The sequence below is a fragment of the Oncorhynchus clarkii genome, chromosome 2, assembly GCF_045791955.1.
Source record: "Oncorhynchus clarkii lewisi isolate Uvic-CL-2024 chromosome 2, UVic_Ocla_1.0, whole genome shotgun sequence".
Lineage (NCBI taxonomy): Eukaryota > Metazoa > Chordata > Actinopteri > Salmoniformes > Salmonidae > Oncorhynchus > Oncorhynchus clarkii.
This window is the reverse complement of record NC_092148.1, coordinates 14,317,411-14,336,629: the sequence shown is the minus strand read 5'-3', so window position 1 is coordinate 14,336,629 and position 19,219 is coordinate 14,317,411. Positions and strand designations below refer to the sequence as shown.

The following is a 19,219-nucleotide window of genomic DNA, read 5'->3' as shown; positions in this document are numbered from 1 at the left end:
TCTCACCCATCTACACACAATACCACATAATGACGAAATGTGTTGTACTCCGTGATGTGTTGGATTTTCCCCAAACATAACACTTTGTATTCACGGCAAAGTTAATTTCGTTGCCACTTTTACTTTAGTGCCTTATTTCAAACAGGATGCATGTTTTGGAATATTTGTATTCTGTAATTGTTAGTATTGTGGAGTAACTACAATGTACATCCTCAGTTCTCCTATCCCAGACATTAAACTCAGTAACTGTTTTAAAGTCACCATTGGCCTCATGGTAAAATCCCTGAGTAGTTTCCTTCCTCTCTGGCACCTGAGTTAGGAAGCATCTTTGTAGTGACTGGGTGTATTGATACACCGTCCAAAGTGTAATAACTTAATCATGCTCAAAGGGATATTCAATGTCTGCATTTATTTTTAACCCATCTACCAATTGGAAAACCTCCCTGGTCTTTGTGGTTGAATCTCTGCTCGACTGAGGGACCTTACAGATAAATGTGTGTGTGATACAGAGATGAGGTAGTCATTAAAAAGTCATGTTAAACACTATTGCATTATTATTTTTAATTGTTTTACTCCTTGACTTATTTAGGTCTGCCATAATAAAGGGGTTAAATACTTGTGGACAAGACATTTCAGCTTTTCATTTTTAATACATTTGTAAAAACCATTATCCCACATGAACATTATGGGGTATTGTGTGTAGGCCAGTGACACGTCTCAATTTAATGCATTTTAAAATTCAGGCTGTAACAACAAAATATGGAAAAAGTCAAGGGGTGTGAATATGTTCTGAAGGCACGGTTACATCAGACACAAGAAACCTTCGATAAATCATTTATTTTTATTTGAAATAATTCCAACTTTCCACTGATATATTAAACTAATATACAGCACTTTTGCAGTGCCTAAATAAAAATATCCAGATACTTAAACAAAAGTTCACCCTAAATTAATGAACTAGAACACACAGTATTTTTGTTATTTTCTCTTATGGACAATACAAAGCTACACTAACGAATCCATATACCAAAACACGGAAAAAGCAAACACTACTAAGGTTTTCCTGAGTGCCTCTCTAGTCCTCCATCCCTGGTCCCATAGGGCTGTGTGAACCAGACACAGTGCTGTAGCAGACCAGGCAGCATGGTTGTATCAGGGGACTTATCCTCCAGAGGATGAGGCGGCTGTCCAGGAGCTGAAAGGCGGGATGGAGGTGGGGATCCTTCTCCCTCTTCCTCTCTTTCCTTCTACCTCTCCTCTCTTTTTCCTTCTCCTACCTCTCCCCCTTACTATTTCTCCTCCCATGGTGGTGGTGGAGAGACAGAGGGGGTTATTGATCCCACTCAGAAGAGTTCAGGCATTAGTTCCACCAGGGTGAGTAGACTAGAGACAGACAGCGCTCTGTGAGCCACTAGTGGGGCCTACAAGTCAGGGCTGAGTGGAACTAGGGTGTATCCTTCTGATATTGATCTCCTCTACATCAGTTTTATTGACTGAAGCACTGTCCTGTGCTTCAGTTCCAAGCCGGGGTGAGCACAGCCTAGTGTGTTATCCCAGCTGCTGTTCAACAACTTGTGGTGATGAGTTCTCCATGGTTGGCTGAGGTTGAGAGGTAATCTCACTCCTATCATCTACTGGCATCTGAGATGAGATGGCCCCTGACCACAGCCATCAGGCCCTGGGTTAGCATGATGGGACTACCAGTGGCTTGTGATCATGATGTGTGTGTGGACTGGAGTTCTCGAAGGACCAGCTATTTGTCCACTACACTGTCCTCAGGTAGTCTTCACTTCGCTATCTATTTCTAAATCTCTCCCAAAAGGTCAAAACATAATCTTCAGTCATTTCCCCATCATCTCTCCCTCAGTGTCTGAGAGCTGCAGTCTCGCTCATCTTTTCAAAATCATACATTTCAATGGAAACACAAACTAATATTAAGATGGGTGAAGTTCGCCTTGCAGGGCATCTCACACGCTCCTCAAACATAACCAGGGATGCTCAGCATTAGCGCAGTCTAGTTGGTATCTGGGCTGTCACTGTTAGCAAGAAATGTCTCTTGGCTTCAATGAGTCTTACAGGCAGCTCTGATGGTTCATCGTGTGGATGATTTTAAGAGTGTTTATGTTAGATACAGTGGTAGTTTGTGTGTGTGTGTGCTACAGTGGAAGTTTAGTTTGTCTCTGTGTGTGTGTGTGTGTGTGTGTGTGTAACAAAGGCAGTCTCTTCCTCAGTGCCCTGAGGGCATCTAGGCTCAGCGCAACTTGTGTTATCAATTCCAAACAGAACAGTGTGTCAAGTCTTTTAGTCCAGTTTGCCTTTGCTCCAAGTTTGGCTGTTTTCCCTGGGGACTATTCATTCCCCTGACCTAGGAGTGGCTGTATCCTCTATTCTCAGCATGAGAGACTTAAAAAGGAGAGAAAAAAGAAAAATGTTCCTCTTCATATTTTATTCTCCTTTTCATTCCTCTATCCTTGGGCTCATGACCTGCAGAGGGAACATGGTGGAGGACGGTGGTTAGAATTACAACTATTATTCATCGTCTCTGAGGATTCTAGAACTGTTGTGTGAACTGACATGAGCCGGAAATGATTAACACAACCTCGCACAGCTGCCTGTCTGTCTGTCAGAGCCGAACGTCCATAACCAGCTTTCTCAGGTTGGGTCTAGGGAGTATGACAACGTGAGACCAGGTAGTGTATATGGCTCTGATGCCTGTGGGCAAAGTTTGCCATCTAGTGGTTATTGGTGGCATTACATAGCTATTCCAATTCATGACCACCAGTCAAGTCCACATCTATGACCCCCATCCCCTGTAGCGGTCACCATGGCCCCAATACATACCACAGTGTAGATAAGTACTTTAATCAACCAGCTTACTAACACAGTATAACAGAACCAGAATGGAGAGAGCAGTGAGGCTCACCTGTCTCGTCCCCAGCAGCCGGCCTGTTGTTCCTGTGCATCCAGCAGCAGTCTGCGACCCTCCTCGTAGTCATCCTGGTCCACACTGATCAGCAGCCGGACCCCCTCACTCCCCGCCGCCCTCCGCAGAGAGTCTGTGATGAACACCCCCTTCAGGGCCTCTAGCAGCGCTCCACTCAGATAGTCCCCCCAGAAGGCCTCCAGGTTGTCCAGCTCAGAGAACTTGATGTCGCAGATGATGGAGCCCAGATCGCGGGCGCGCAGCACGGAGGTGGCACGACTGAACAGCTCAAACTGCCGCTCCAGGGGCTGCTGCTTGTCCGAGGAGACGCTGCCACGCAGAGCCGACTCATGCTCCCAGTATTCTGCTCGCACACGCAGACGAATGTCTGCAGGGAGGGGGAGGGTGAGGAGAGGAGATGGAGGGAGGTAGGGGAAGAGTGCAGAGGAATGGGTAGTAGAGGGAGGGTGGTGGAGGGGAAGATGTAGGGGATCAGAGAAGAGTGGTAGATGTAGAGTAGGAAACAGGTGGCAAAGAGGTGAAACAATCAAAAAGGGACAGAGGGAAATGGTGGAAGCAGGAGATTGAGTGGGGTGAGATATCATGTACACATGAGAGTGAAAACCAAATAGGAGGAGGGTGGGATCATTGAGTCAGAACAAAGGGAAGAGAGATGGAGGGACAAAAACACAAAAGAAAATGATGAGAAAACTTTTCAAATAAAGCCGTAATCACAGAATATTATCTGAAAAAAATGGTCAAGAACAGGCTATGGGAGGGTTGATAGACAAGTGCCAAAGTAAAGAATATTTAAGGGGAGCATACTACATTCAACAGGACTGTATCTGACATTAAACTAGTGATTAGAGTAGGATACCACATAGAAATACTTACTGGTGTAGGACACTGCTGTATCATTAACTACAGTTGATAACAAAAGTCTGTCTTTAAGAGTGATACAGGTGAGGCAGAAGACAGCTGTGGAGCACAGAGGTGAATGTAATACCAACCAGGCCGTCCGTCTACCATCACTAACCTGACAGTGGGAACAAATATGACCTGTTCGGGTCCAGAAGAGCATCACTCAGGATTTACTGTATGACTAAACAGATCTATTTTTCACAACACCCACTAAAAAAATCTGCTGTTGTAGTACTAGAGTGAAATCAGAGGATGGATAACAAGCATATTCATCAGGGAAGAACACCACAACACCACTCTGTACAGTTCTAATAGTCCACTCCCCATCATTATTCACCCAGGAGATTTCAGCCAGGCACTGTAATCTACACAAAACCTCTACACACTGAAAGCTAGAGCTATAACTATGTAATCCATTTCTCTGAGCAATTACAAAGCGTGTTACACTGTACTTACAGTAATAATTAGTTATAGGTGGCACAAAACAGGCATAAATAAAATGCTATTTGTTGCAAGTGTTGTAGGATTTTGTTAGGTCACTCTTTAACACTGTAAACAGCCCTTGGGATGGATAGCAACCTTTCAGTGACATGTTTTTGTTCTGTTTCAGCAACAGGATAATTAGCGGTCATGCAGCAACAGCACAGTGAGAAGGGTCAGGAGATACATACTGTACTGAGCAAAGGCAAGCAGACCTCTGTCTCATCCTCCTCTACTGCCATTATTCACCAAGCGCCCAGCAGAACCAGCGTCCTTCCGACTTTGCTGCAACAAAAAATCCAAACCTTCCCAGTCCCACACTACCCCACCCTACCAGAGATGTGCATAGATTGGCAAACTTTGTTTGAGATACATTAGTTTCACGGCAACATGTTAGCACCAAGCTAAAAAATATATATTAAAATTAGAATATTCTTGTCAAATAATGTTTGTCGCCAACATGGAGGATAGTTTGTCAAACTGTATATCTGGATTTACCCCACCCACCTTGCCCTCCCCAACTTCATGTAACAGAAAATGGAGGAACGATAAAGAGTAGAACTGGATTTAAAAAGAGAGAGAGAAGGAATATGGAACAGAAAGGGCAGAAAGGATGGGGGGGACCAGAGGTCCAAAAACTCACATTGAAAATTAGACCACAGTCTTATCTCTCAAAACACCTGTGGATGTGAATACAGGGAACCGGGTACCTACACATACCTTGGTCTCTGAAGACACCGAGACAGGTTTGGTTAAAGGAGACACTGACAAATAGTTGCTTCCTCTAACGAGGACACAAGAAATAGAACCAGACAATTTAAACTAGAATGTTGTACCAAATGAACCAGGGACATGACTGTGCCTTAGAATATGTGATTCATTTGAGTTCTTTGTCTCCATCCACATTATTGTTCAGGCCCATGGGGGACAGCCCCTGGAGGGGGCAGCTTTGGAAAATGCCAACATTAGAAATGCAAATGTTGAATTGATTATGAATTTCTTAACATTTGTAAGAAAGAAAACCAAACACTGGATCCTTCTTTCTTTGCTTCATAAGGTTGTAATGAGGAGGCTATACAAACACATACCACTTGGACCATCGGGGAGGTTAGACGGCAGGTAGCCTAGTAGTCAGAGCGTTGGACTAGTAACCCAAAGGTTGCCAGATTGAATCCTCGAGCTGACAAGGTAAAAATCTGTCGTTCTGTCCCTGAACAACAGGCCGTCATTGAAAATAAGAATCTGTTCTTAACTGACTTGCCTAGTTAAATAAAGGTCAAATAAAAAAGACATCCTCAGGTTAGACAGATCTCCTACATTTACTGCCAACATTGAAAACATGCTCTGATGTACAACACAGTGTATCAATGATGTATCTTAAGATCAACTGCAAGTAGATTTGTAGATAGCTAAAATATGTGTTATATCACATCAGGCCAAATATGATAATCATGATCATATTTCATGAAGGTCAACTGTTAGTTTGCACACAAAGAAATCGGATACAGAAGGTGTTTGGAATTTTTTTTTTCTTCCAGGAGGCAAAGTTATGGTACAAGGAACATTTCTGTCTCTATTGATACAGCAGCTCTTAGGACATTTGTCAATTAGGTTGATAGAGAACAGTAAGACGCATACAGTCCCGAAAATAAGACTAAATCCACACAGCCCCATAATCTGACATGTTGTGAAAAAAATAGTTGAAGGGTTGCCTTCCCTCATCACTACTCCAATGTCTCACCAACATCTCCACATTGTTACTCTGGGGAGATGTTTCTGCATGTAAAATCATGGACCATTTCAGGAAATACAGATACCTCTCGTCTAAATTGTCAATTTGGGGGTATTTCGTATCATAAAATACACAGTTTGTCCTTAAGGCAGTGTTTCCAAACTCGATCCAGGGGACCCTAAGGGGTGCACGTTTTGGTTTTTGACCAAGCACTATACAGCTGACACAAATAATCAAAGCTTGATGATTAGTTGATTATTTGAATCAGCTGTGTAGTGCTAGGGCAGAAACCTACATGTGCACCCAGGGGGGGCCCCAGGACCCAGTTTGGGAAACCCTGCTCTAGGGGATACATTTATCTCTCCCTGCCAGCAGGGTGTCAAATCAGCTAAAACAGGATGTGCAGCTGACAAGGCACAGTACTGCTCTGAGAGGAAACTGAAAGTCAGCTTCAAGCTAATAACATCTGAAAGTTACCAGGACCAATACCCCTGTCAATTGTCGATATGGTAAAACATGTCAGATAAATAAACTGAGTAAAACTGGAACAATTGTGCACTTTTGCAATGTACAAGTCTAGTGACATGGGTCATATACTGTGTGGGGACTGTGACATCAACACCTACTACACAATGTCCCCATACTTCTAAATGACTGCTCCTTCCTACCTACTTGTGAAAAATGGACTTGCTGAGAGCACCAGGAAAGAAGGCCCTTAAAAACAATGGGAACATAGTGATTTTGTTAAGGTTACAGAGTCCTTTACACTTCATCAGAGACAGATAGATCCATTTAGACAGAACATTAGGAGGGACAACTTTCATTTTCTCCCTTTAAAACAAGGAGTTGGTTAGATTCTCCATTCACCCCACAGAAAAGTACCCATTTACGAGGAGTCACTTGGTGCGAAGAGCTTCAACTCTTTATCGATCCGTTTTTCTGCTGAACGACAGACCAAGAGAGGGAGGGAGGGAGAGAGGGAGGGGTAGAGAGAGACAGGTAGAGAGACCTCTCTCTATTCCCCTTTGACCAAAGCTCTTTCTTTTTTTGGTTTGTGTGGTTTGAGCGTTTAGTGTTCGTTCTCTCCCTCTCAGTGTGTGTGAGAGGATGTTTTTTCCTGACACACGAGTCGGTCTGTTTTGAACTGCGAACATAGAGAAAGGAGAGAAAGAGAGAGAAAGAGACAAGCACAGTTGGATTGGATATCTGTCAATTTGGTTGTTTCTCAAGATCAAGCAGGCAAGCTTAACACTGGTTCAAAGGCAATCACTTGGAGTTTGAATTGTTTTTGATGTCTCCAAGTCCACTGTTTAACATTACGGCTTACGTGGACTGTTTTACGTCGCTTCTAAATCGTAAGTTACAGTTTGGCATAAGAAATTGTAACCACAAATAACTGAAATACTGTAACTGAAACGCTTGAACTGAGAAAAGGAACTGATGTGAAAACAAACTGACTGGTAAGATAGTAGAGGTAGTAATGGGTTTGGTCTGAATGCTGTGAGGCAGCATTGGACTGGACTGCCCCATCTATCTCTGCTCCCCACACTGGGAGCTCATTCAGGGGTCAGAGATGAGATACAGCATGCGGTTACACAGCCCTTAACACAACACTGTTGGGTCATTTTCCTCAGAACTGCTCGAGCAAAGGTTCCAGAGAAGCTGTCGGCGGCCATTTTATGTTCATATAAAGGATAGATTTCGAGTTCAGACTGACAAGAGGACTGAGATCAATGGATCTCTGAGACCAGTTTGACATTTTTAAATTGAGATTCCAGAATGGTTTTGGTCTCTTTTTGTTTTAGTAAACCAGAATCAGTTGGGTTGTTTGAATTCTGAGAAAGGTATTTGTGATCACTGACCAGAGGTATCTACTGAAGTTGATGCCACAAGAACCACTGGGACTCCATTTTGATGGCTGCTTTAGAAGAGTAGTTTACCCCCAAACTAAAGTTAATCAGATGTTTTCAGTATGCATGTAGTGGGATATACACCAGACTAGACAGTGTGGAATATGCACTCAGTTATCACTTTTGAGGAAAACATCTGTCAAACTTTGGCTTTGAAGTGAACTACCCCTTTAAGAAAAAAATGTTCAGGTCAGTTTGAGCTTTGAGTCATTTGGAGAGTCAGAGCATGGTATTCAGAAGAGGGGTCAGGTTCAAGGTTGCATTACGGTGATTAAGAAACTTCTGGAATATTCTATGCATATTTCCGAGGACACTTTGGTCAGTTCTGTGAAACACTGAGGCCAACACCCCTCTTTAGAGTAATAGACACAAAAAAAAATCATGGAACATTCCAGAACACTTTGTGGAGAGCACACTTTTTTTCTGAATGGGGTAAGGAGGAACAGGATAGCTAGAATAATACACAGGCATTGAACACAGAGCAGAGTGGCAGCCCCCCCTCGTTCTGAGGGGGAGGGCCTCTTTACCTTGGGCATCGGGCCAGACTGACGAGAGAGAGAGCGACTGAGGTGAGCACACACTGCAGATCGTACGGACAGAGTGAAAGGCCAGACCAGACTTTTTTTTTTGTCCAGCCTTTCTCTCCGCTCTCTAGGTCCGCTCTCTAGGTTACTCGATCTGAGTCACAATCCTGAGTCAACCTGGTGGGGATCAAATGCGGAGTCAAGACAGCAACATGTTCAGAGGCAAAGCAACAACACTGTGTATGGTACATGGCTGGGACTGTGAGGGCAAGGCTACTGCAGAGGGCAAGGGGCAGGTATCCCTCGGTAGATTGTTTAGGGTTTGATCACTGGGCACTTAGTGCAGTTGATTTAGAGAAGGCTGTTCTGATCGACGGGGACAAAATGGCACATTTGAAAGGGTTGCAGTGTTATGTTGGAGCACTACGAAGTCAGTGGAAAATCATAAACATATTTGTCTCCCTGAAGAAGAAGAGACTTCATGGATTGTGAAAAGTTGTTGAAATCAGATCATGTTGATAAATAAGCAGTATCACTCATCAGTATGTGTCAGGCTGTGGGAGTGGCTGTGTCTGGGATAGCCACAGTACGAGGGGTTAGTTGGCTGTCAGGTAGGCTAGGTACAGCAACAGAACTGGAAGGGCTAAGGGCCTATTGACCTGGGCCCGGTTTCCTGATAGCGATTGAACTTAGGCTTACGAGTGTTTTAACGATGCATCTTTCCTATAACGGCCAAAGATGTAACATGTGTTTGCCATGTAGAGAGAATGCGCGTCGTTGTGGCTTGTGTCGATACTGACAGGATCGAAAGAAAAGCAACGCTGCTCTCGGATCAGCTCTTTCTCCACTCAAATCTTACCTTAACATCCAAATTATTCCACAACACTGAAGACGGATCAGCTCCTAAAAGCTTATCACCTATGGCTTCCAATATTTAGGAGGCTGATTCTAATCCTTACCCTGTGATAATGCACTCAATCACTATATGGCACATTATTGCACACATTAGGCTGCACAGCATGAAATAAATACAGACAAATTACAGACTGTAGCCTACAAGTACAGTAGCCAAATAGAACTCAATGATTCAAATAGCCATTTAGCCTACTGTATATATATTTTAATGTACACATCTGTTTTAATTTCAAGCATCTTTTTATACGCTGCTTGTTTGTATCAATTGCAAAGACATTGCCAACTTGTATTGGTTGTCTGAAGTGATCAGTGGTCACAGAGGCGGAGAAGCCATGTGATTCTATGTTTAGCGGAGCTCTTCTGTGTGTAAAGTGACGCGGGAGGGCAAAAAAAGCATCTAACGACCCACTTAGCGGTTCTATGAGTGGTCTGAGACAGGCGTTAGATTACAAGTGTAATGTTAATAACAAAGGTTTTGGGAAACAGCTCTGAGATGTAATAAATGCCCCGACGAAGGTTCTAACAAACTTAGCTTTAAGATGCTTTTGGGAAACCGGACCCTGGTCTGGGAAGATGTCAGCAAGTGTGAGGCTATCAATTCAACTTATATGTTCAGTACACATTCAGAAATTCAGCGGGACTTTCTCTAAACTTTATGTTTGGGATCGGAGAAGACAGACAGTACTACCAACATAAGAGACAGGAGACCTACCAGGCAGGGTTCTTAAGAACAGGAGCTGAAAAAAACTGGGTAAGAGAGAGAGAGGGAGATACGTGGGGGGGAGATGAAAAGTGAGAGAAGGAAAAGAAAAATGGAGAAAGGGATAGGAATCTCTCTTTTTGGAACACCAGCAGTAGTTATGTAGCCTGGATACCAGCCTGTTTGAGGTATCATTCCACTCGTTGTCATGCCAAATGAGTGACAAGGAGTGGCATGATCGCACAAGCAGATCTGGGACCAGGCTAGTAGTTATGCTATATGAAGAAGAAAGACAAGCTCGGCTGACAAGTGTATAGCAGACGTATAAGTGAAAGACAGGTGGTTTACTGTCTTCTACACTCTAACTGTCCTTCCCCTGGGCCTCAGTCTGGACCACAGGCTAGTTATTACGAGGCAGCATTCCAACCATGTGTGGCAGCTATAGTATGTAGGTCTAAAGCATACATTTTCCACACAAGTATTGTCACAAAAGAGCAAGACAGCGTAACATTATTTTTGTCTGCACAGAACAGACTAAATTGCTCTGTTTAATGAGCTTGTGGGTTGACGCAGAAACGTCCCATTGAAACATAACACACTTGTGAGTTTAAGGTTGAATGCCACATTGAAATGCCATGTCCTACTACTACACGAAGCCTGCTGTGATGTGTGGAGCTCAGACAGAAACGCTGACTCACACTGCTGTGCATTGGGTGTGTGAATTCCTCTCAGGGTACATCTCAATAGCCTAAAGAGGCTTCCTTCCATTGTTTCCTCCCCTTTATCAGAATGGCCAGGATAGGTAAAAAGCAAGTAATAAGGCTGGATGCTTATTTAGTTTGCGACACTAGTGGGTAATGGTGAAGACAATGGCTGACATAGGCATAGTATATTTGATAGATGGAAGTTGTAGGCGAGCCAACCCAATTCCCCTCTGTGCTAAGGTCATCATGAAACAGAACAGATAGATTTCATTTCATTCCGTTTCAGGTTGTTGTTTTTTGCTTGGCCGTGCAAGCAGACTATCCTTGTGTGGACGTCTACAGAATCCCTCCATTGTGAGGATGTTAGTGTGGCAGGAAGCACACAATCAAAGACCCCGGGAGTGTGTAAAACGCTGTCTGAAACCCTGGTGATAATGATTGAGTGTGAGACAGTTTGACCACCACAGAGAGCATATGATGACCAGGTTGAGGGGTTAAGTCAGGTCAAACACAGCCAGTCAGTATGGGTTGTATTTACTGATGAGCGGTCACTCATTCACACATGCTCTGCTCTGACAGTATTGTTACAGCACACTCAGTCCAACATGCCTGCAGGATAGTATTGATCTCCCAGGAGGCCCATGCAAACCATTCTCAAACCAGCAAGGGTGGGACAGTCAACTTATGGTCAGGGTATAAGCTGAGCAGAGGGAGCAAACTGAAGTCGTTATCTTATGTGAGGACATGAACACGGCACTGGCTGGATTTAAGGTTGTTTGATATGGGTATTTTAAGTTTAAACTTACTGGTGAGACAAGGTGGTGACTGGGACATTCTGATATGGCAGAGATTTTTAGTATCATCACTGTTAAGGGCTGTTGGGGTGATGGTGCTTACAGCTTCTCATTAGAAGTGATATAGAAAATGGATGTAAGCCAGAGAGAGAGAGACTCAGACACATGTATAATGGCAAGAGAGGAACCCAGAGAGAGTGTGGTGAATGAGCAAGTGGGTTAAAGAGAGAGATGGAAAGAAAATAGAGAAAGAGAAATGGAAGGGAAACTAGAGAGAAAGAGAAAGACATGGAGGCGGGTCTTACCGCAGGTCACTTTCTCAGGTATAGGTGGGGGAGGAGTTTCAGGGATGCCCGTTCTTCTCCTGTGGGCAGTGGGCTTGCTGGTCCAGCGGCGGCCTTTACCCCTCTTCTTCCGTAGGGGGGCGGGCGTTGGCCTGGCAGAGTCAACACCTATTGGACAGACACAAATCCAGCAATGCTTAACTGGTGCAAATCCAGACAATTTCAGAAACAGTCACTGACATTTCTTAGAGACAAGTTCAGGCATGCACAGATTGTACCGGAGTGTAGCTTACCCCCCCTCCATTGCTGTGTGGCGTGTTCGTTGTGTGATTCTGTCTGTGCACAGGGGTCAGTCAGTCCAGATGTGCACACCTGTCTTTTGTCCTCTGTCCCGTAGTCCACTCTGAAACGTTCTGGTGATACTGAGAGGTAGATTAAGGTCAGACACTGACACAGCAGAGTGTAGACAGACAGGCAGATAACACACAGCTGGGAGGAGTAGGCCTACAGGTGATTATGACAACATTGTCTCTATTACTGCATGTTGGCTTCCAGTTATGAACAGCACTCTGTTACAGTCCCTTACCTGTCCTCCTTTTCTTGCGGGACACCAAAGGCAGGAGGTCGTGTCGCGTCAGGACTCGTAGCAGCTGCAACAGGGGCTCCAGGTTACCCTCACTGAGGTACCCACGTCTCTCCAGCTCCAGCAGCAGTTCTAGCCCACTCTTGGGCTTGTGGCGGGCAGCGGTAGGGCAGGCCAAGGCAGGAACCTTGGGCTGTAACCGCCGCCAGGCCTCCAGGAGCACTGGGCTGGGGGAGACTCCTTTACTGGCCTCAGGGTCTTCCTCACCGGGCTCGCTGGTCCAGCCAGCTGGGTCCAAGGGGTGCCCTCCAGCCGGATAGGTCTCATCCAAGAGGAACGACAGCACCTCAACGTCTGTCTCTGTCAGTTGAGAACCGACAACTTCAAACATCTCGTGTAGAGAGAGCATCCCATAGTACGTCAGGCACTCAGTCTCGTCCCAGTACAGAGAGTCTCGGAGAGAGTACCTTGGACGACGCATGGTTGCCATTGTTAACAAGCTAGCTGGCTATCCTTTCCCAATGCACCTAGGCCATTGTGATAAGAATAAAGTTAATTAGACAATGTGGGTAGCAATGAAGTAACGACTCAAAATGTCAAACTAAACAACAGGACTGGCTAGGTTTATCAGTTTATCAAATAACAAGCCAGCCAGCAGCCACAACGCGAATGGACCACGAGATATTGACATGCACTGTTACAGGCTTTAAAATGCAACCAACTGTCTAATAATAACCGATTTGGCGGTGAACACAAAGCTACTTCGTTTTCGTTGTGGCTACGTTGGAGAGCTCGAGATCTCGCCGAGCCACCATACCTTGCAAGTACAAACTGTGTTGACAGTGCAACAAATTACGTTACGTAACAGACGTTCCACTGCTGGAAGAAAAAAAAACTGCACTTTACATTTAGATTGACAGCCCTTGAAAACGGTCAAAAATAGAGATGGTCATTCAAACATTGCTACATTTATCTCGATTTGATAGTAAGCTAGATGGAAACATCAAAATAATTAGTTGCAGCTGGATGAACCATTTGGGTAGCTAGCTAGCTAACGTTAGCTACGAAATTATCGCTAGCTAGCAACAACAACAGCTGACTATACCATAAAGATGAATCAAGACGTTCAAATACACGTAAAGACTAGAAATGCGGTTATTCATTGTCAATATAATATTGTTAATCGTTGCAACAAGCTAAATAATATGTTATTTTGTGAAACTCACCTTCGTTGTTCGACGATGGTCAGTGTTGTCAACACAGCTGGGGTGTATTCATTAGTCAGGTTCGGTTCTAAAACGTTTTGTCTGTTGCAAAACGGAAACCGTTTACTCTCGGAACCAAACGGAAGCAAACAGAAAAAATGGAACAGAAACGGAACGAAGCGGGGAGGGACCTGCCTAAATGTGTCCAATATAAACTCTAGTTTTCGTTGCAAAACGTTTACCAACAGACAAAACGTTTTGCAACTGAATCAACTAATGAATACGCCTCGTCTCGCACGCAGAGCTGGCAGTAGAACAACAACAAGCAGTAACCAATCACTGCACTTATTTTTAGGACGTGTTGGCGAGGAGACGAAGATGATGCTGTAGTCAGAGGCCTACTCATTCTATACATGACGAACGCGAATGAGGCAGTATTGCAGATTCAAAACAGTATAGTGACCTATCAGATCATTTCCCCCAGAATATCTAATACATATCCTCTTATGTACATGTCGTTTTCACCATTTACTATGACCAGCACCGCTATGCTATTGCCACAAGAAATCACGCCCTATCGTGTATTAATGCTATTTTAATGGAGGATTTTAAGGCTACATATAAATGTGCTCTGTGCATGCGTGTGTCTATATGGCAGTGCTGACTATATGAGCGCTGAGCTCCCACAGATCCATCCGGACATGATGCTGCAGGTCTCTTCTCCAGCTCCGAGAAGGGTTGGTCTCTCTGATGGTGAAGGCACACACTGTCTCCCCTCACAGCACTGGGCTCTTTCTACCTGGGAGAGTCCACAGAGATACATTGATTTTCTATACATCCAATGGCCATAATCTATGCGTATTATATCCTGTATTATTACAAGAGTAAAGATTGTCTTGGGGCCCAACCACTTTGCACCATAGATCTAACCCACCTCTGTGCATCTCCAATACAATGTCTCTCACCTGTTCCTCTGGACTGTCAATGACCACCAGATCTCCGCCCTGTTGAACACAGTCAACTCGACCGCTGCTCCAGCTCCTCCTCAGTGGAGAAGAAGTAACACCTGGAGGAGAAAATCTTTCAGCCCTTAAGAAAAGGTGTGTGAGGTGAATGTACACAAACACACACACACGCTCACACATAAGAACACATTCATGCACGTTGCACACACACATGCACAAACATACAGAAACAAGCATACACAGACAATAACATATACATGCACATTTCACAAACACACACAATAACATATTCATGCACATTGCACACACACACAAACACGCAGTATATAGTGCATATAGATGTAGAAGGACAGATAAATCAAGACACTGCTGACCTTGGGTGATCTGGTCTCTGAGTGGACAGTGTCGGTCCACAGGCAGGAAGTTGACCAGCTCTGTAGGCATCTTCTGAAGGGAATTCCTTTCCCTCACCGTGACAACAAAGTCTCTGTTCAAAATCGCATCAGTTTCAAAGAGACTTATGAGATCTAACTGAAGTTGGTTTTTAGTCTCTGCGACCCTCACATGCTCTCACCTCAACTGGTCATAACGCTTTGATCACACCAACAGTGTCTTTGTGCAAAATGTTATGCAGCATCATCTGGATATGTTTGCAACAAAATTCAACATTTACCTTCTGCTACCATTTCTGTCGAGCCATCGAGGCATACAGTTTGATAATTCCAACGTATGCACCACACAGAACGCACTGCAACTGCCTCTGCAATGCTGGAAGGCAAAAGTAGCATTCCATTGGAAATGAATGTACTTCTGGTGTACCAAAATGCAATGACGCTGTCGGTGTGATCGAGACGTTAAGCTGCACTGATGTTCAGGTGTTGTCTCTGTGACCGTTCCCTGGTTCATCTGAGATCTTTTATCTCTCTCTGTAGTTGGTTTTTAGATACTGTTGGTTTTTAGATGCTGTCAGGTCTATGTAGTTTCTTTTTTTACAATTAGTTGTTGGATGTCAGTAGGCCTTCATACTCTCTTTCTAATTCGTTATGAGAAGCAGCAAGATCTCTGTGTTGCCTCTCTGACTGGTCCTTGGTTGCGACAAGTTACATGTAGTCTCTCTCCAGTTGGTCCTCAACCACAGCCACATAGCTGTTCATTTTCTGTAGCTCAGCTTGAGTTGAAGTCAAAGCATCATTTTGGATCCAGACCTGGTTCTTGGATGTGAGGACGGTGTCGTAGTTGTCCCTCATAACCTGAAATTATGCCTTCAGTCAGGTGCAACTGAGAGAAGCTGTGTAATCTGGTGAGATGGACACAAAGTGTGAGTGTTAACAATTAGAGTATAGTATACCGTCTTAGTATATGCTGCCTTTAAGGTTATAGTGTGGCACAGAGCCATGTATTTAGATTTTCTAAATACATGGCTCTGGAGTGGCCAAGGTCCATAAGGATGTGATGAAGAATATGCCTATTGTGTACTCTTGTAATCATAGACCTGAGATGGTTAGGATTGATAAAAGCAGTATCCAGGGGCTTGAGGCATCACTACAGACCCGGGTTCGAACGGGAATCCCATAGGGTGGCGCACAATTGCCCCAGTGTCATCCGGGTTGGGAGAGGGTTTGACCAGGGGGCTTTACTTGGCTCATCACGCTCTAGAGACTCCTTGTGGCGGGCCGGGCAGTTGTAGGCTGACTTCGGTCGTCAGTTGAACAGTGTTTCCTCAGACACATGGGTGCGGGTGGCTTCCGGGTTAAGCGGGCAGGTGTTAAAAAGTGCGGTTTGGCGGGTCATGTTTCGGAGGATGTATGACCAGACCTTCGCTTCTCCCGGGCCTGTTGGGGAGTTACAGCGATGAGACAAAATCGTAATTGGATCGCAATTGGATATCACAAAATTGGGGAGAAAAAGGGTGTACATTTAAAAAAATAAAAAAAGAATAATGCATTATCCAGGGGCAACACTGACCTATTCAAATAAGAATCATTATACAGGTCATTGTTTGAAAAATCAAGGTAGTCTAGCTGTTAAGCGGGTTGGTCCAGTACCCAAAAGGTTGTTGGTTCGAATCCTCGAGCCGGCAAGGTGGAAAAATCTGCTGTTCTGCCGTTAATTAACCCCCAACAACTGCTCCCCCTTACAAAAAATTACTGCGGTTTTGAAAGTGCAGAAAGTGCAGTTCACTGTGGTATTTTGGATGCAGAATAACTGAACTGTAGTTATACAGCACTCTAACTGCAATTACACTGCTACATTTCTGCAGTAAAAATACAGCTGTTGTTTTGGACGCAGTACTGCACTCTGACTGCAGTCTTTTTCTGAAAAATTCAGTTGAGAATGTAAACATTATATTTTCGAGGACGGGTGAAATAATGGATGTTGAAATGAAAAACCAAACAATTGAAAGCAAAATGTATAGAATTGTAAACAAAGACATCAAAAGCAAAACCCAAATAATTTGTTATAGAGTTTTGCTCTCGCTTTAAAATTACTTGCTTACAAGTTGAGAGCAAAACTCTACGAGAAATGATAAAAAATATATATATGAAAACGAATGCAAAAATAATTTCCGGTTAAACTTTCCCAGCAACCAATGCAATTGAATACATTTTGCCTACGCTCTTGCCTGCATTAACTACCTTTTGGTTGCGCTACTCGTATCTTTGCTTTCGATGTCTGTTTCTTTGCTTTCACTGCCAGTCTTTTCGATTGCGAGTTTTGGCATTATTTTCCGTGAAGGGTGTAAACAATGAGTCTCCATTGGTCCGCTAGTTTTGGAGTGACGGTTGTGACTGTCACCACGGATAAATCCACTATAATTGAACATTTCAATAAGCATTTTTCTGCGGCTGGCTATGCTTTCAACCTGGCTACCCCTACCCCGGTCAACTGCACTGTACCCCTCACAGCAACTCGCCCAATCCTTTCCCATTTCTCCTTCTCCCAAATCCAGTCAGCTGATGTTCTGAAAGAGCTGCAAAATCTGGACCCCTACAAATCAGCCGGGCTAGACAATCTGGACCCTTTCTTTCTAAAATGATCTGCCGAAATTGTTGCAACCCCTATTACTAGCCTGGTCAACCTCTCTTTCGTGTCGTCTGAGATTCCCAAAGATTGGAAAGCAGCTGCGGTTATCCCCCTCTTCAAAGGGGGGGACACTCTAGACCCAAACTCCTACAGACCTATATCTATCCTACCCTGCCTTTCTAAGGTCTTCGAAAGCCAAGTCAACAAACAGATTACCGACCATTTCGAATCCCACCGCACCTTCTCCGCTATGCAATCTGGTTTCAGAGCTGGTCATGGGTGCACCTCAGCCACGCTCAAGGTCCTAAATGATATCTTAACCGCCATCGATAAGAAACAATACTGTGCAGCCGTATTCATTGACCTGGCCAAGGCTTTCGACTCTGTCAATCACCACATCCTCATCGGCAGACTCGATAGGCTTGGTTTCTCAAATGATTGCCTCGCCTGATTCACCAACTACTTCTCTGATAGAGTTCGGAGGGGCTGTTGCCCGGGCCTCTGGCAGTCTCTATGGGGGTGCCACAGGGTTCAATTCTTGGGCCGACTCTCTTCTCTGTGTACATCAATGATGTCGCTCCTGCTGCTGGTGAGTCTCTGATACACCTCTACGCAGACGACACCATTCTGTATACTTCTGGCCCTTCTTTGGACACTGTGTTAACAACCCTCCAGGTGAGCTTCAATGCCATACAACTCTCCTTCCGTGGCCTCCAACTGCTCTTAAATACAAGTAAACGAAATGCATGCTCTTCAACCGATTGCTGCCTGCACCTGCCCGCCTGTCCAGCATCACTACTCTGGACGGTTCTGACTGAATACCTAGGTGTCTGGTTAGACTGTAAACTATCCTTCCAGACTCACATCAAACATCTCCAATTCAAAGTTAAATCTAGAATTGGCTTCCTATTTTGCAACAAAGCATCCTTCACTCATGCTGCCAAACATACCCTCGTAAAACTGACCATCCTACCGATCCTCGATTTCGGCGATGTCATTTACAAAATAGCCTCTAATACCCTACTCAATAAATTGGATGCAGTCTATCACAGTGCCAACCATATTGTCACCAAAGCCCCATATACTACCCACCACTGCGACCTGTACGCTCTCGTTGGCTGGCCCTCGCTTCATACTCGTCGCCAAACCCACTGGCTCCAGGTCATCTACAAGACCCTGCTAGGTAAAGTCCCCCCTTATCTCAGCTCGCTGGTCACCATAGCAGCACCCACCTGTAGCACACGTTCCAGCAGGTACAGTATATCTCTCTGGTCACCCCCAAAACCAATTCTTCCTTTGGCCGCCTCTCCTTCCAGTTCTCTGCTGCCAATGATTGGAACAAACTACAAAAATCTCTGAAACTGGAAACACTTATCTCCCTCACTAGCTTTAAGCACCAGCTGTCAGAGCAGCTCACAGATTACTGCACCTGTACATAGCCCATCTATAATTTAGCCCAAACAACTACCACTTCCCCTACTGTATTTATTTTGCTCCTTCGCACCCCATTATTTTTATTTCTACTTTGCATATTCTTCCACTGCAAATCTAATAT

The 19,219-nt window shown here is 44.4% G+C and overlaps 1 protein-coding gene across 2 annotated transcripts; it reads right to left on the bottom strand.

The window, feature by feature from the left end:
* Positions 1-818: 818 nt before the first annotated feature.
* LOC139422372 (DNA-binding death effector domain-containing protein 2-like) lies at positions 819-13,765 on the bottom strand. Of its 2 annotated transcripts, XR_011635733.1 has the most exons (7): positions 13,697-13,765; positions 12,474-12,997; positions 12,181-12,309; positions 11,909-12,055; positions 2,924-3,311; positions 2,600-2,712; positions 819-2,484 (listed from the first exon to the last, which is right to left on the bottom strand). XR_011635733.1 is itself a non-coding variant. In XM_071173583.1 (6 exons), the coding sequence occupies exons 2-6, from the start codon at positions 12,958-12,960 to the stop codon at positions 2,478-2,480; spliced, it is 1,158 nt and encodes a 385-aa protein (XP_071029684.1). In that variant the 5' UTR covers positions 12,961-12,997; positions 13,697-13,765; the 3' UTR covers positions 819-2,477. The 2 variants fall into 2 exon arrangements, 1 of the variants encoding a protein (XP_071029684.1); XM_071173583.1 differs by lacking the exon at positions 2,600-2,712.
* Positions 13,766-19,219: the final 5,454 nt, after the last annotated feature.

Coding starts and splice junctions, on each gene's coding strand:
- LOC139422372 (XM_071173583.1), bottom strand. CDS start 12,960: ATGGCAACCATGCGTCGTCCAAGGTACTCTCTCCGAGACTCTCTGTAC. Junction 12,056..12,180: donor CACACAGCAATGGAGGGGGG/GTAAGCTACACT, acceptor TCTGTCCAATAG/GTGTTGACTCTGCCAGGCCA. Junction 3,312..11,908: donor ACCTGAGAAAGTGACCTGCG/GTAAGACCCGCC, acceptor CCCTCCCTGCAG/ACATTCGTCTGCGTGTGCGA.